Here is a 17,814-nt window from a genome sequence, read left to right on the forward strand (position 1 = left end):
AAAAAAAAAAAAAAAGTTGCCACTAAAAGAATAAAAAACCACCTCACAAACTTGGAGAATATATTTCATATTTATAACATACATCTTGGCAAAAGATGGTTTCCTGGAACAAATAATGTACAAATAAATAAGAAAAATATAGCCAAATGTAATAATGGATAAAAGATATGCATAGGTTTTTTTGCAGATAAAGAAAAACAACTGTCTGTATACATATGAAAAGATGCCCAATCCTCATTTATAATCAGAAAAATGCAAATTAAGCCCATGTGGAGTACCATTTCACATCTACCAGATTGGGAAAAACTTAAAAGGCAGTGGCTCACACTGGGACACTGAGGTGGGCAGATCACCTGAGGTTGGGAGTTTGAGACCAGCCTGACCAACATGGCAAAACCACATCTCTACTAAAAATACAAAAATTAGCCAGGCATGGTGGCACACGCTGTAGTCTGAGCTACTCAGGAAGTTGAGGTAGGAGAATTGCTTGAACCCGGGAGGTGGAGGTTGCAGTGAGCTGAGATTACGCCATTGCACTCCAGCCTGGGCAACAGAGCAAGACTCCATCTTGAAAAAAATTCAATTTAAAAAAACAAGGCTGGGCAATATCAAGTACTGGTGAGAACGCAGAGTAACAGGAATTTTCATACCATGCATAGGAGAGTGTAACTTGGTATAATCACTTTTGCTTTGAGTTTCTCTTCCACTCCTATGTATATAATTTAGAGGAAGTCTTGGATTTGTAATCAGGAGACACGCACAAGAATGTTTATAACAAAATTATTGTAATAGCAAAAAAGATACAACCTAAATGTCTACATACACCAATACTTTGTGGTATAAGCACACTGTGGAATATATGCAGAAGTGAAAATGAACTGCAGTACACATAACCCACATACAAAGTTTAATATTGAGCAGAAAATGTAAGACAGATGAATACAGACGGAAAAAGTCCATTTATGTAATATATAAAAATAGCATGATGTTTAGAATTTAATTCATAGGTGAAGAATTAAAAAGAAAAGCGAGAAGATGATTAATCCAAGAGTCAGGGTCATGGTTACTTCTTGGGTGAAGGGACCTGGGAAGAGTAAACAGAGACCCCTTCTAGGATGCTGACAGTTTTCTATATTTTAAGCTGGGTGCTGAGTTCATGGGCACTCATTTCATTATTATTATTACTTATTTTATGGTTAAACAGGGTCTCACTCTGTCATCCAGGCTGGAGTGCAGTGGTTCGATCTCAGCTTACTGCAACCTTCACCTCCCAGGCTCAGGTGATCCTTTCACCTCAGCCTCCCTCATTTTATTAATCTTCTTTAAACTACACATACATATTTCATATGCCTTTTGTATATATATTTCATAATACAAAAATCAAGTAGATCACCCTAAGTGAAAGAAGTCATTCACAAAGAACCACATATTATACATTCCATATATGATATGTCTGGAATAGGAAAATCTACAATCACAGAAATAGATTAGTGGTTGCCTGGGGCTGGGGAGGTGGGAGATAAGTGGGGGGTGAATGCCAATGGGCATAGGTTTCCTTTTCCAGTGAGGAAATGTTCTAAAATTTGTGGTGATGGTTGTACAACTCTGTGAATATACTGAAAAACTATTGTACAAAGTTAAATGGGCGAATTGTATGGTTTGTGAATTATATCTCAATAAACCTTTAAAAAAACGACAGGTAGGGAAGTAGGTTGCATGGAAAGGCTCAGAATGGGTGATGAGATAGTAAAGCTGAAAAAAGATGAAAGTGAGACAGTAATGCTCTGCAGCAGTGGTTCTCAAAGTGGAGCATGCACCCCAGTCACCTAGAGGGCTTGATAAAACACAGACTGTGGGGTCTCTTCCCCAGGTTATCAGATTCTGTAGATCTAGTGTGGGGTCAAGAATCTGCATTTCTAACAAGTTCCTAGGTGATGCTGATGCTGCCGGCCCAGGGTTTCTCTGAGAACCGCTGCTCTATAGTGCTCAATATAGGTGTTCAATAAGTATGTACTGGATGAGTGAATGAATGGCTGGAAGGTTAGTTGGTTGGATGTTTGGGTAAGTGGGTGGGTGGGAGTTGAGTGGCTGAATGGATGGATAAAAAATAGATGGATTCATGCATTGGTGGTTGGAGGATAGATGGATGGGAGGTGGTTCACAGTAGTAGGGGAAAAGATGGGCTTGGAGAAGTTGTAGTGTGGAAAGCAATGTAGGAAGGACTTCATGTTAAGACCTAGTTTCGACTCCTGGGTTCACCACCTGCTAGCCATAGTCTGGCAAGTGATTTCACCTCTCTGAACCTCATTTTTGCATGTGTGAAATATAGGTAAATAATGCCTATGACTCTTCCATGAGCTAATACCCCTGAGAGAGCCTAGCACAGGGTCTGGATGCAGTGGCTGCTCTCTATTCTTTGCCTGAGTCTGACAATTACCATCATGTATCACTGGGCTGTATTGTGTGCTTGATACTAGAGGCTTGTAATTCAGGTCCATCTTGTTCCCATAGTGACCGATGCTGACCTCGAATTGGATCAGGTCTTTAAAGCTGGGCATCATGGTACAGGAGAGGAAGATGACACACAGCCCATACTTCTGGCGGTTCTGGTGTTTCTAAAACAATAACCACCCCACCCACATCCCCAGTACATAAGCCAAGGGTTATATTGACAGGCAGGGAGGCAAGGATGAGGTACTCTCTTTCTTTTAAAGCCATCTTCCCTTCTTTCCCTCTCAAAAACCTTCATAGGCTCCCTCGCACCAGGCTGATCCAGGGAAGTTCCTCCCAGGACTTCCATCACCTAGCCCCTCCACCCAGCCAGCCTCCCTTTCTGAAATCAGGTGGCGGGGGAGGGAGTGGTCTCCTCTCTTGTCAGGGTGGGCTCTAAGTTGGGCCACCCCATCCCCATTCCAAGTATAGATGCTTCTTCCTTTCTGCCTAAGCCCCTTCCCTCAGAAGAAACAGTGTAGGTGGGGTATAGAGCTGAGGACACACACACACATGCACACACACACTCACACACACACACACACACTCTCTCTCTCTCTCTTTCTCTCTTCATATTCCCAGAAAGGTTGAACCTTCCCACTTCCTGCTCCAGCTGCCCACTATCCCCCCCAACAACTTTGGCTGTTCTCACCAGGTGCTTGCTTGGGCTTCCTGTCCATCGCATCAGCTCCTCTTGTTTCTGTTACCAACCTCTGCCCTATTCTTAACATTCCCCCAGTCTGTTCACTAGCTCAGGTTTCCCCTATTAAAAAAAAATAACTCTTCTTCTCCCATCTGAACCTCTATTTAGCTACCACCTGTTCTTGCTTCCATGTAAAAAAAAATAATTTTTATTTTTTAGAGATATGGTTTCATTATGTTGCCCAGGTCGGTCTCAAACTCCTGGGTTCAAGTGATCCTCCTATCTCAGCCTCCCATGCCTGGCTTTTCAATCAGGTTTCTTAGAAGCTTTGTCTTTGTGCGCTGGCTCCTACCTCCCCTTCCCATCTATGGCAGCCTAGCTTCTCTCCTGACCCAAGGCTACTGACATCTTCCTAATATTACCAGCAGATACCTTTCAGTCCTCGCCCTTTTTCTCTGCCACATTCAAGATTGCTGGTCACTCCTTTCTGCAACTCTCATCTGCAGGCTCCTTTCCAACCTCTTCTGCAAACCCCTTCTCCTCCTTCACCTGCTTCTTAGACTGTGGTGTTCTATAGCATCCTTCTCCTTTCATTCCACCTTCTCTCCTTTAGCAATTTCTTCCCCTACCACAGGTTTAAACCTTGGTGTTGATGTAACATCTCTGTGTCTAGGAGGCTCCAGAGCTGGTCTATACTGATGTCTCACAGCACATGTCAGAGATGGAGTTCCTCATCTCCCTCACGCTTGCTCCTTCTTTAGAGAGCCCACCTTGGTGCACTGCACCCCTGACCACCTTGTCACCCATGGCAGAAAATGGGTCTCAGTGAGGGGAGTCAGCCTCACTTCTTATGTTCTGTTGATGACTGGCTCTGACCATTCTGTTTCCAAAGAGTCTCTGAAACCTACTCACCTCCTCTCCAGCTCTCTACCAACGAGGCTGTATTCCTGTATCTCTTGACTGGCTGGCCCCAACTTACTCTCCCCCAGTCTATTGTTACTGTTCCTCCTGTCCCTTCCTGCCTCAGTAGTCCTCCACTAGCTTCAGGAAGAAACCCAAATCCCTTAGATTGTTTTACAAAGCCCTGAGAAACTAGGTCATGAAATAACACAATTTCTCCTTAACCATATCAGGCATTCTTTTTTTTTTTTTTTTTTTTTTTGAGGTGGAGTCTCACTCTGTCGCCCAGGCTGGAGTGCAGTGGTGTGATCCTGGTTCACTGCAACCTCCACTTCGAGGGTTCAAGTGATTCTCCTGCCTCAGCCTCCCGAGTAGTTGGGACTACAGGTGCAAGCCACCATGCCTGGCTAATTTTCGTATTTTTTTGGTAGAGATGGGGTTTCTCCATATTGGCCAGGCTGGTCTTGAACTCCTGACCTTGAGTGATCCACCCACCTAGGCCTCCCAAAGTGCTGGGATTACACGTGTGAGCCACTGTGCCTGAACCAGATTAGACATTTCTTTCTTTCTTTCTTTCTTTCTTTCTTTTTTTGAGACGGAGTTTCGCTCTTGTTACCCAGGCTGGAGTGCAATGGCGCGATCTCGGCTCACCGCAACCTCCGCCTCCTGGGTTCAGGCAATTCTCTTGCCTCAGCCTCCTGAGTAGCTGGGATTACAGGCATGCGCCACCATGCCCAGCTGATTTTTTTGTATTTTTGGTAGAGACGGGGTTTCACTATGTTGACCAGGATGGTCTCGATCTCTTGACCTCATGATCCACCCGCCTCGGCCTCCCAAAGTGCTGGGATTATAGGCGTGAGCCACCGCGCCCGGCCTCTTTCTTTCTTTCTTTTTTTTTTTTTTTAAGACAGAGTCTTGCTCTGTTGCCCAGGCTGAAGGTAGTGGCCTGATCTTGGGCCTCCTGTCCATCGAATGAGCCCCTCTTGCTTCTGTTACCAACCTTTGTCCTATTCTTGCATTGTAACCCCTGCCTCCCCGATTCAAACAATTCTCCTGCCTCAGCCTCCTGGGTAGCTGGGACTACAGGTGCGCGCCACCACGCCCAGCTAAATTTTTTTTTTGAGACAAAGTCTGGCTCCGTCGCCCAGGCTGGAGTGCAGTTGCACAATCTAGGCTCACTGCAATCTCTGCCTTCCGGGTTCAAGCTATTCTCCTGCCTCAGCGCAGCGCCCCGGAGCAGCTGGGACTACAGGCCCGTGCCACCACGCCCAGTTAATTTTTTGTATTTTTGTAGAGATGGGATTTCACCGTGTTAGTCAGGATGGTCTCGATCTCCTGACCTCGTGATCCGCCCACCTCAGCCTCCCAAAGTGCTGGGATTACAAGCGTGAGCCACCGCGCCCAGACTTAATTTTTTTTATTTTTAGTAAAGACAGGTTTCACCATGTTGCCCAGACTGGTCTCAAACTCCTGGGCTCAAATGATCTTCCCGCCTCAGCCTCCCAAAGTGCTGGGATTACAGGCGTGAGCTACCGCGCCTGACCCAGATTAGGCATTTCATAAACTGAAACCTTATCTTTTCCATCAGGGTCCCCTAACCACCTGGGATTTGGTGCAGCACGAAGCCACCGTAGGGGCTTAGTAAATAATCAGATCAATTGATTAAGCATCCTTACACTCCCAACAGCTTGTGGCCAGGGCCTCTTTGAATGGTCAGAAACTGGGATCCACAGTAGATCCGCGGCAGACAGGGCTCTTTTTTTTTCCTGGGTTACCTGTTTCCCGCAGTTACCTCTATCCTGGTCACTTCATGGGAGAGATCCTTTATCGTGGAGTCTTGATGGAACTTGATTTCGGTGATTAACTCCAGGAAGACTCGGCCTCGATAAGCTAAACCATCCCTAACAGAGTCAGGAATACACTGGGGCAAGCGAGAGGAAAGCAAAGGTATGAGAGAAAAAGAACAGGCCAATCTCCTTTGAAACCCCTGAGGGAAAGACAAGGCTGTCCAGTCACTGCCGGCCTGGGGCTGACTCCAACCACAATCCCAGAGAAGAATTCCAGACACCTCAGATGCCTCCACGACGGGAAACCTCTGGGCACTGAGCCCTCTTCTGCACCCTAGGGGGCTGCCCACCGCATGAAAGACCAAGCTCCCACAGTGCTTCAGGGTGGGCAGGAACTGTGGTAACCACTGAGTTTGCGCTCCCGCCTGGCCAATCAGCCTGCCCTGCCTCCTTGGCAACAGTGATTGGTCCAAGGGGAGCACACATGACCTAAGGAGGCCAATTAGAATGCTTCCCTGGCCTTCCGGGCTGGAGACTGCGTATGAAGTTCCCAGACCAGAGGCCTGAGTGAGGGAGGAGGGAATGAGGCGAGGGCCAGAAAGTGAGAGCCTCCTAGTGGCCTCGAAGCACGGTGCCTTTGGATCTTCCTCAGCATCCCATCCAACCTTGTTCTAGTCTCCATTTAAGCCAATTCGAATCGAGTTTCTGGGATTTATCACCATTCCTGAATAACTCCGTGCTTCCTCACACTTGCCTGTGCTGTGTCCTCTGTCCTTCGCGCCCTTCCCACCTGCTGAAAATCTTACCCGTGGTCATCTCCTAAAGCCCCTTCCTCAGGGAACAGGGCTTCCCTAGTAGCTGGGACTCCAGGTGCACATCACTACGCCCAGATAAACTTTTCTTTTTCTTTCTTTTTTTTTTTTTTTGTAGTAGAGACGGGGTTTCACCATGTTGCCCAGGCTGGTCTCAAATGATCCTCCTACCTCAGCCTCCCAAAGTGCTGGGATTACAGGCGTGAGCCACCTGGCCCAGATTAGGCATTTCCTAAACTGAAACCGTATCTTTTCCATCAGGGTCCCCTGCCCCTTTTCAGTAAGTGGGAAGGGCGCACAGGACAGAGGACATAGCACAGGCAAGTGTGAGGAAGCACCGGGTTATTCAGGAATGGCGGGGAAATGCCTGAAACCCAACTCGAACTGGCTTAGACGGAGACAGGAAAGTCTGCCTCTTTCTTGTGGCCCCACACCTGTCCCACATGCACGTGGCTGCTCATGGATGGGCTTCATGTCCTCCATAAGACCGTGGGGGACAGGAACCAGCGCCGGGGTCTCGGGGCACGTCCCAGACCCCAGTGCTTTACATGGGGCGGTTCTACCTCCGCTGTCCCCTAGAGCTGACAAGAGAAGCTTACAGCGCCTTCTTCCTGGATCCTGAAAGGGGCCTTTTTACCCCCGTGCAGAGTCAGGAAGCTGGGGCCAAAGCAGGGCAGGAAGCCAGAGTACACTCCTGAAAGGAGAGAGGGTGAGAGGGGTCCAGTGCAGGACGAAGGGCATGGGAAGTGGGCTCGAGGCTTTGCTTGCCTTCAATCTCTTCTCCGGTGGACGAGATCTGGTTGAGGAACAGGCTGGCAGTCCCAATCTCATCCGAGCAGTCCTTCCTGTGGCTGGGGAGAAACACACTCCACAAGCTGAACCCCCGGCCCAGCTCTCATTTCCTTCCTCCTTCCCTGTGTGCTTCAGCCTCCATCAGGTTACTCACCAGTCCAAGATTCTGAACTTGATGTAGCTGGAGAGGCAGGGTAGCTGCGGGGGTGGGAAGGAGAGAGGAGCAGTGGGTGCATATTCGCATGGGCTGGTCCCCGTGCAGATTTTAAGAGCAGGTAAGGGAGTCGGAGGTCTGGGTCCAAGTCCTGGCTCAGTTACCAGTGAGCCATAGAAAAGCTGGATTTACCACCCAGCGAGTGGAGCTTCGGCTTTAGAACCTCTTATTTGTTTTCTGGGGATTTGTTTTGTTTTGTTTGAGACAGGGTCTCTGTCACCCAGACTGGATGGAGTACGGTAGCATGATCATAGCTCACTGCAGCCTACACCTCTCAGGCTCAAACGATCCTCCTACCTCAGCCCCCTAAGTAGCTGAGAGAGACTACAGGCATGTGCCGCCAAGTCTGGCTAATTTAAAAATAACTTTTTTTATAGAGACGACTGCTTTACTATGTTGCCCAAGCTGGTCTTGAACTCCTGGGCTCAAGCAATCCTCCTGTGTCAGGCTCTCAAAATGTTGGGGTTACAGATGTGAGCCACCTTGCCCAGCTGGGCCTCCCATTTGAATGGGCCCCTTGCAAGGTTCTGGGTTGGGCCTGGAACTTGTCACATAATCATTTTGTATTTTCATTCTTAAAATGGCCCCCTGGCCAGGCATAGTGGCTCACACCTGTAATCCCAGCACTTTGGGGGCTGAAGTGGGCAGATAGCTAGAGCAGTCTGGGCAACATGATGAAATCCTCCCTCTACAAAAAATACAAAACTTAGCTGGGTGTGGTGGCACTCACCTATAGTCCCAGCTACTTGGGACGCTGAGGTGGGAGGACTGCTTGAGCCCATGAGGTTGAGGCTGCAGTGAACCATGATTGTGCCACTGCACTCCAACCTGGGCAAAAAAAAAAAAAAGTCCCCTAATTGCATACGCTTCAGGCCCCTCAGAGACCTGGGTCCGCCCTGACTGTGGTGGACATTATATTATTATTTACTGTATATTATTATTTACTCTTTGTCTCCCCAAAGAGTAAATAATAATAGCTACTGCTTTAGGAGGGTGTCTGTTGCCCCTGGCTTGTGCTAAATAAATTCCACAGTCAAGCTGGGTGGGCGCTCCCAAAAACCTCATAAACCAGGTGCTATTATTATTCTCATTTTCTTTTTTTTTTTTTTTTAATTAAAAAAATTTTTTTTTTAAAGTACAGGGTTTCACCATGTTGGTCAGGCTGGTCATAAACTCCCGACCTCAGGTGATCCGCCTGCCTTGGCCTCCAAAGTGCTTGGATTACAGGTGTGAGCCACCGTGCCCGGCCAATGCTGAAATCTATTTTCTTTTTTTTTTTAAGACAGGGGTTCACCATGTTGGCCAGGCTGGTCTTGAACTCCTGACCTCAGGTGATCCACCTGTCTCGGCCTCCCAAAGTGCTGAGATTACAGGCATGAGCCACCACGCCCGGCCCAGCTTTCCATTTTCTTCATCCAATTCTCCCGGTGTCCTGACAGCTAAGGGGCCAAGGAGAAGAGGAAAGGGCTTTCCAGGTGAGCAGCTAGTAAGAAAGAAAGAAATTGCCCAGGTTAAGGAAGGACATTGGAAAGGCAGAGATGGGCACCAGAAGGCATCCAGGTCTTCCAAAGTTAAGAATCCTCGAAGTTCAGATTTATGGCGGAAACACCTTTCCATCCATCCTGCTAAGAATTCTCCTTCTGCTTCTCAGTTCCTCATCTAGTGTACTGCCTCCCCTTCTGCCCTGGGGCCCTCGGACTGACCACTGGCACAGGCCAGTTTTCTGCAATGCTCCGGGCTCTGCTCTCCCTCTGACCACCTGGCCTCAGATGCTACCATCTGTGTGGTTGGCTGTTCTGCCTTCTCAGAGTGAGATTCATACCTGCCTGCTGCATTTCCAAAGGGCTAGGGACAATCAGGCCTGTACCCATAGGGCCCCACCCTGGAGACTGTGTTCTGGGGAAAATGTGTGAGGGTCCAGGGGATGTTTGGACATCTTCACATGTTGGAAGACCTTTCTCAGGGATGAGGGAGGGCCTGGCCTGTGCCATTGGCCTGTAAGAAGATGAACACAGCTGGACACAGTGGCTCACACCTGTAATCCCAGCACTTAGGGAGGCCAAGGTGGGCAGATCACCTGAGGCCAGGAGTTCAAGACCAGCCTGGCCAACATGGTGAAACCCCCATCTCTACTAAAAATATGAAAATTAGCTGGGTGTGGTGGCAGGCGCCTGCAGTCCCAGCTGCTCAGGAGGCTGAGACAGGAAAATAACTTGAACCCAGGAGGCAGAGGTTGCAGTGAGCTGAGATTATGCCATTGGACTGCAGCCTAGGTGACAAGAGTGAAACTTTGTCTAAGGGGAAAAAAAAGGATGAACACAAGGATTTCCCAAGGCTCTGAGAAGCCACAGAGCATCTGAGGATCCTGGCCCTGAGTCCTCACCACAGGCTGGAAAAGGCGGGAGGGAGCTTGGCAAGGATGGGGGATGGACTAGGCCTCCTCTGAAATGTCTTCCTACTTTCAGAGTATATAAAATAATCCAAGGAGGCAGGGATTATGAGGAATGGTTGAAAATCATGACTCACAAGGAGGCAGACTGGGAAGCTACTAGAAGCAGCAAGGAGGGGAATTCGCAGGATGGAGAAGGGGAGCTCATTAGCTAATTTCATATTTCACAATGTCAGGTATGAGAAAGCGAAACACTTTCCATGTCACACAAATTTCTGCATGCCTGCACTTATGAGAGAGCTCAAGTTATCTCTCAGAACTGTGCTCTTATTTTACACACAGCTCGTAGAAGCCTGACTTAAGAGTCAAAAGCCAGTAAGGCTCCACCTTCAAGAGAACTGTCATCCACAACAGCTGATAGGTGACGGAGACAGACTGAAAGACGGTCAAAATCAGACTACAGAACCCCACAAAGAGCAGCTTGGAGCCATTTAGTGTAGAAACAGCCAGGTACTGCAGATAGCCCAGGATAATAACTATGCTCTCACAGTGGCTCCAGGCTATCAACAAAAAGCTCTAATTATATTCAAGGCTCGTTGCTGAGAAGATAAGAAAATGCATATTATCATTTAAAATGTGTCTTTAAAGGGATTTGTTTGTTGTTGTTGTTGTTTTGAGATGGAGTTTTGTTCTTGTTGCCCAGGCTGGTGTGCAATAGCGTGATCTCCACTCACTGAAACCTCTGCTTCTCGGGTTCAAGCAATTCTCCTGCCTCAGCCTCCCGAGTAGTTGGGATTACAGGCATGCACCACCCCACCTGGCTAATTTTTTTTTTTTAGTAGAGACGGGGTTTCTCCATGTTGGTGAGTCTGGTTTCTAACTCCTGACCTCAGCTGATCCACCCACCTCCACCTCCCAAAGTGCTGGGATTTCAGGCGTGAGCCACTGAACCCGGCCTGCTTTTGTTTTTATATGTGGGTGAAAGGGCACATTTAAGTTATCTAGAGAGTTCAGTTGTATGACCCACTCATTGCTTAATACTGGATAAAGTTAAACATACACCTATCATAGAATCTAGTCATTCTGTGTGTACGTATTTACTTAAGAGAAAGGAAAGCATATGTCTACACTAAGCGTTGTATACAAGTGTTTACAGCTTCATTGTAACATCCCCAGACTGGAAATGTTCTTAAACAAGGGAAGGGATAAGCAAACTGTGGTACATCCATACAATGAAATATTAGCAACAAAAAGGAATGAATCACTGATACACAGCAACAGCATGGATGAATTTCAGAATAATTATGCTAAGTGAAAGAAGTCAGACGAATAAGGGTACTTACTGAATGATTCCATTTCTATGAAATACTAGGAAATGCAAGGTAATATGTAATAACTAGAAAGCAGATTGGTGGTTGCCTGGGGATGAAAGGGGGTGGAATGGGAATCACAGGGAGGGATGCCCAAGGGGCATTAGGCAGCTTTTGGGGATGATATATTCATTATGTTGATTGTGATGATGGGTTTCCTGGATGTGTACATATTTTAAAATGTATCAAATTATACATTTTCTTTCTTTCTTTTTTATTTTTTATTTTTCTGAGACTGAGTCTCCCTCTGTTGTGCAGGCTGGAGTGCAGTGGCTCTGGCTTGCTCAACAGGCTGTTATCACCTACTTAGCTGAAACGTTTGCTCAGATAAGTCGGTGATACTACCTGGGCTCAGCTCACTATAACTTCCATCTCCCGGGTTCAAGCAGTTCTCCTGTCTCACCCTCCGGTGCATGCCACCACGCCCAGCTAATTTTTATCTTTTTAGTAGAGTCAGGTATCACCATTGTTGGCCAGGCTGGTCTTGAACTCGAGAGCTCAAGTGATCCACCTGCCTCAGCTTCCCAAAGTGCTGGGATTACAGGTATAAGCCACCGTGCCCATCCAAATTGTACATTTTAAATATGTACAAGTCACTGTATGTCAACGATACCTCAGTAAAGCTGTAAAAAGTAAAGTTTTCCATAACAGGTCCTGGGCTTCCTCATGCTCCCTATCAGGCAGAGTCCCCCTTGATGTGCTTCTCGGTCCCCACCTTCTGTCTTCACCCCCACACAAACATCCAAACCTCCCTTCTACGTTGGGGGATGTGGGAGAAGGGCGGGCATGATGGAGGCACTGTACCTGAATCTGGAAGGTCAGGATCTGGTTCCATATCGGGTTGTCGGTTTGGGTCTGCATGTGTGTCCTGAGCTGGAATGTCCCAAAGCAGTGTTGGTGCCAGCCTGCCCCCTCCTCCCTCCACTGGCCTCACCTTCCAGCTCTTCCTGTCCAGCCCCCACCCCAGCAGATACTGTCTACAGCACAGAGGTGCTTGGGCTAATCCCTGCTCTCAAGACACCTGCACAACTTCTCAGCAGCAATAGCATCAGTCCTTTGTGTGTTTATCTGAAGTGTTTGCCACATTCAGATTCCTCATATTTTTCCTTAAGTCAGCTTTTAGTAGACTTCATTTTTAAATTGATGTAGGGCTATTAATCTTAATATATGAGTATATACACATAGACTTTGTTAGATAAATCTAAGATCCCAAAAGAAAAATGGGCAAAAACACAGCTAATGGCAGCAGCATACCTCTTTTAAAACCAATTGACTTCATTTTTAATCAGTGGTATCTACGAAACCAAGTGATATTGACCTTATTTTTTTTTATTTTTTTTTTCTGAACATCTTTCTTGAATTAATGATACTTGACCTTATTAAACTTTTTAAGATATACTAAGATGAACACAGAAATATCAAACTTTTGAAAAATGTGTGTCACTTACCACCCGAGAACATTTCACCTAGCTTTGGGGGTATCCAACCACTCACTGGGAAATAATATGGTGGTTTTAAATATGTCCACAAATTTTTTGGTACTCCTCCCTTCAAAAGATAGAAATTGGCAGGGAGCAGCGGCTCACACCTGTAATCCCAGCACTTTGGGAGGCTGAGGCAGGCAGATCACCTGAGGTCAGGAGTTCAAGACCAGTCTGACCAACATGATGAAACCCCATCTCTACTAAAAATACAAAATTAGCCAGGTGTGGTGGCTCATGCCTGTAATCCCAGTTACTCAGGAGGCTGAGACAGGAGAATCACTTGAACCTGGGAGGTGGGGGTTGAGGTTGAGCCGAGATGGTGCCATTCCACTCCAGCCTGGGCAACAAGAGTAAAACTCCTTCTCAAAAAAAAAAAAAAAAAAAAAACCAAAAACATTAATTTATCCCTTCTTATGTGTGGGCCAGATTTAACAACTTGCTTGCAACAAATAGAATATGGCAAAAATTATGCTTGGTAAATTTGGAGACAAATCTATTTAATTTTAAGCTAGCATTCTCCAAATTTGAACATATGACCCTTTTTTACCCATGACACCCATCAGCACACTTTGGAAAATGCTATTCCATATTCATAGAAGTTCATGGAATGTCAGCAACTCTCTTGCCCAGAATCTTCGTTTACACATGAAGAAACTGAGGCCCAGAGGGATAGTGACAGTTTTAATGTTCACTTGTTGGCATGTTTCATTCAGTCACTCATTCTTCCACGTGTATTTGGGCTTTGGGGGTCATCTGGCATGCAGAGAATAAAACATGGCCTCTGCCTGCACAGAGTTCCAGGTGCAGGGGTGCATGCTGCCATCAGTGGGTGACTGGGAGATGATTCCTATGGTCTTGCCCACTGGGCCACTCTCCTCCTCCACACTACTTTTTCTCTTTTTTTTTTTTTGAGACAGTCTTACTCTGTCACCCAGGCTGGAGTGCAGTGGCGTGATCTTGGCTCACTGCAACCTCCGCCTCCTAGGTTCAAGCAATTCTCCTGCCTCAGCCTCCCAAGTAACTGGGACTACAAGCATACGCCACAATGCCTGGCTAATATTTTTGTATTTTTAGTAGAGATGGGGTTTCACCATATTGGCCAGGCTCGTCTTGAACTCCTGACCTTGTGATCTGCCCACCTCAGCCTCCCAAAGTGCTGAGATTACAGGCATGAGCCACCTAGCCCAGCCCACACTACTTTTTCTAGGTGCCAATCTCTCCAGGTCTCAGAACATTTCTACACTTACCTTTTTCCCAATTAGTTCCACCTCCAACTGAGGATTCATTGACTGGTGTTTCTCTATGAACAAGAAGTTAAAAGACATCTGAGCCAGCAGCAAATTTTTTCAGGAGGAGGAAATAGGGTGGAAGAACTGAAAACAGTTGAAATAGGATAGAGCAACTGGAAACCCTCCTCTATAATTTAGAGGGGTTCCCCCTGGGCAGACCTGTCTCTAGTTACCACTGTGCCCCTTCTTCCACACAATGGGATGGGATAGGGGGACATAGGGAGCCTTGAGTCTGCATCTGGCCATCATAGACAGGCTGTGGGTGTGAGGCCCATTTGAAAGGGTGTCCATGGCACCTCCATAGGACAAGTCTTGGGGCATTCCAGTCTCACTCTGTCCCCCAACCCCAAATCTTAGTTTAGTGTCAAAAGGAATGAGGAAACTCCATGAGGATCCAGGCTACCACTGTGTAGGGAACCTCAGGGCTGCTCCCTCCCTTGCACCCGGACTCTAACTGAGGTGAAGGTCCTCTGCACAGTAGATGAAGAACTGTAAGTAAGCCATGTTGATCGGGACTGCCGCTGACTTGAAGATCTGAATATCGGTGTCATCAGCCCCATAGAGCAACTTTTGATCTACCTGGAAAGACCAGACAGCTGATATGGTCAAGGTCATGAGAAGGTTACAGGCAAAGCCACCAGATTTTGCTTCCCCAACCTCCCACTTGATGCAGGGGGGATGGGACAACCCTGCAGTGATGTAGCAGACAAAGGAGAGATATGATGGTCAATGTCCAGGGTGGGGCCCAGGGGTACCCTCAGGAGGCAGCCAGGAAAGATTCCTGGGGCATTAGGGGCAGCTCACCAGGGCCTGATCTCCCACACCGAGGGCACAGATGGTGACTTTCAAGTAGCCTCTCACACCACTGCTGGGGTTGTTTGGCTGGCAGAGGCCTAGCCATTTCCTTAGGAGTGTGTGACCTGGAGAGGCAGAAGGGCCATGGGAGATCCGCCTCCAGTCTCCTTTCCTCTGCCCTGAAAGCAGTCTTTGTTTAAGGAGGAGGGGAAGGTGGAAATATGTCTCAGGCAGTCTGTTTTCTATCCAGCGGCAGAGAAAAAGGGGAGTCATTCACACCATGAAGCAATGATAGTGTGCTCACAAGGCTACCAGCTATTGCCTCTAGGAAACAGGGACCCCTGTTTATGCCTTGGGAAGCTACTGTTCTCACTGTGGCCTGGTCTGGAACCAGACACTGTAGAGGCAAGCATTTTCCTCAACCTGGTGTGTATGTTATAGCCAGGTAAGGTGGAAACTTCCACTCAAACTTCAATCTCCCAATACTGGCCTCAAAAAATAGAAATCTATGCCACGATTGTAATAAAAGGCTAGCATTTGACCCAAAAGTATGTCCTGAGTTTTTCAGAGAAAGATATTATTATTATAAAGTAAAATAGGCCAGGCATGGTGGCTCACACCTGTAATCCCAGCACTTTGGGAGGCTCAAGTGGGCGGATCACCTGAGGTCAGGAGTTCAAGACCAGCCTGGTTAACATGGTGAAACCATGTCTCTACTAAAAATATAAAAATTAGCCAGGTGTGGTGGTACATGCCTGTAATCCCAGCTACTCAGGAGGCTGAGACAGGAGAATCACTTGAACCCAGTTGGCAGTGAGTCAAGATTATGCCACTGCATTCTAGCCTGGGCGACAGAGTGAGATTCCATCTCAAAAAATAAAATAAATAAAAATACCACAATGTACGGTAAAATATTATCAAATACAGAAAATAATTTACAACCTCTAATACTCTCCTCCACCTATGTGTTAGACATATGGGGATTTTAAGGTATTCTGACCCCTGGCCTGATTTTTCTCAGAAGACATAAATATTTGTCATAAGTGTTACCTACCTGGAGAATGGTAGATAAACCCAACATCCGTCTGAAAAGACAAGAGTGGAGTGAGGATTAGTTAGGGCCTCCAGCCAAGATTTGTAATACCAGCTAACCTGAGAATACTACTAGCTGCTGGTGCTTGTGCATGCTCTCTGCCCTAACTCCTTTCATCTTTATAGCAGCCTGGAAGGTAGGCCCATTATCACCTCTAATTTTCAGAGGAAGATACTGAATTTGAGAGAGGTGCCCAAAGTCTTACAACCAGTCAGTGAGAAAGCCTGCATGGAAAAGGTCCTTAATGCTGTGCTGTGCCACCCTCTCGACAAACACAACCCTGACTCTACCCTACCCCTGGGTCAGGGAAGGGACTCGCCAGTTCTGGGGGAAGAGGATGGTAAAGGTAAGAGGTAGGAGTTGACCAATACACTACAGGTTTTATCTTTCCTCTTGGAGATAGTTTCCTACCTCGGTTTGAGGGATGTGGCTTGGGATGGAAAGTGATGTATGTGGGACAAGTTGCCACGGAACATTATAGCCACTCATAATGTGTTCTTATTATGGCAACACAGCACAACCCACCAAAGAAAAGCTTGATAAACTGGATTTCACCAAAATGAAAAATGTCTGTTTTCGGCTGGGCGCGGTGGCTCCCACCTGTAATCCCAGCACTTTGGGAGGCTGAGGTGGGCGGATCATGAGGTCAAGAGATCGAAACCATCCTGGCCAACATGGTGAAACCCCGTCTCTAAAATATATATATATATATATACATATATATATATGAAAAAAAATGTCTGCTTTTGAGAGACACTGTTAAGAAAATGAAAGGGCTGTCATATTCTGGAAGAAAATATTTGCAAATCATATATCAACAGTTAGAAAACAAACAATCCAATGAAAACAAGCAAAAGATTTGAACAGACATTTCACCAGAGAAAATATACAGATGACAGGCACATGAAAAGATGCTCAATGTCATTAGTTATTAGGAAGGTTTAAATTAAAATCACAATAATATACTACTACACACCATTAGAATGACTAAAATAGACTAGATCAAGTACTGCCGAGAATGTGGAGCAACTGGAACTCTAATACACTGCTGGTGGGCATGTACAATAGAAGAACCTGTTTGGAATTTTGGAAAAAAATTTTTTTAGAAAATTTCCTTAAAAAGTTAAACATACACCGCAGGGTGCAGTGGCTCACACCTGTTAGCCAGGCATTGGGGTGCACACCTGTAATCCCAGCTATTCAGGAGGCTGAGGTAGGAGAATTGCTTGAACCTGGGAGGCAGAGGCTGCAGTGAGCCGAAATCGCACCACAGCACTCAAGCCTGGATGACAGAGCAAGACTCTGTCTCAAAAAATAAAATAAAATAAATAAAACAGAAGAAAAACTCAGTCACCTCTAACGAAGCAACAGATCAAGGCAGTCATCAATGGCTATTAACAAAAAAGGAGAGACCAACAGACATTCTGTGCCTTCTGCTGAAGTCAGTTTGCCAAATAATTGGCCCAGACTGATCTAAACTTTAAATGGGGAAATGGGGTGGGAGAATGCAAAATGATCCCCTGAAGATGAAATCAGCAAAGTTCAGACTGGAGAAAATGCTACAGGTCCAACTACCCAGTTACTTTAACAAATAAGTTGCAAATTTTAGAAAAAGAGGAAGTGGGGACAGCAGAGAAGACCAACAGAGTAAAAGGAAACTAAAGTGCATATTAACCACTTGCAATGAATGGACCTGGTTTGGAATTCTAATTTGTTTTTTGTTTTTGTTTCTTTCTTTCTTTCTTTTTTTTTTTTT

At 46.4% G+C, this 17,814-nt stretch overlaps 1 protein-coding gene across 1 annotated transcript in view; it reads right to left on the minus strand.

The window, feature by feature from the left end:
• FER1L5 (fer-1 like family member 5) overlaps nt 1-17,814 on the minus strand; it is a 64,528-nt gene that overhangs the window by 31,718 nt on the left and 14,996 nt on the right. Inside the window, exons 10-19 of the mRNA XM_017524108.2 lie at nt 16,020-16,050; nt 14,975-15,090; nt 14,626-14,749; nt 14,129-14,181; nt 12,202-12,270; nt 7,579-7,622; nt 7,401-7,483; nt 7,232-7,326; nt 5,826-5,954; nt 2,438-2,615 (exon numbers count right to left, since the gene is read on the minus strand). Coding sequence (XP_017379597.1) covers nt 2,438-2,615; nt 5,826-5,954; nt 7,232-7,326; nt 7,401-7,483; nt 7,579-7,622; nt 12,202-12,270; nt 14,129-14,181; nt 14,626-14,749; nt 14,975-15,090; nt 16,020-16,050 — 922 coding nt within the window. The remainder of the gene's footprint in view (nt 1-2,437; nt 2,616-5,825; nt 5,955-7,231; nt 7,327-7,400; nt 7,484-7,578; nt 7,623-12,201; nt 12,271-14,128; nt 14,182-14,625; nt 14,750-14,974; nt 15,091-16,019; nt 16,051-17,814) is intronic.

The sequence above is a fragment of the Cebus imitator genome, unplaced genomic scaffold (genome assembly GCF_001604975.1).
Source record: "Cebus imitator isolate Cc_AM_T3 unplaced genomic scaffold, Cebus_imitator-1.0 Scaffold31, whole genome shotgun sequence".
Lineage (NCBI taxonomy): Eukaryota > Metazoa > Chordata > Mammalia > Primates > Cebidae > Cebus > Cebus imitator.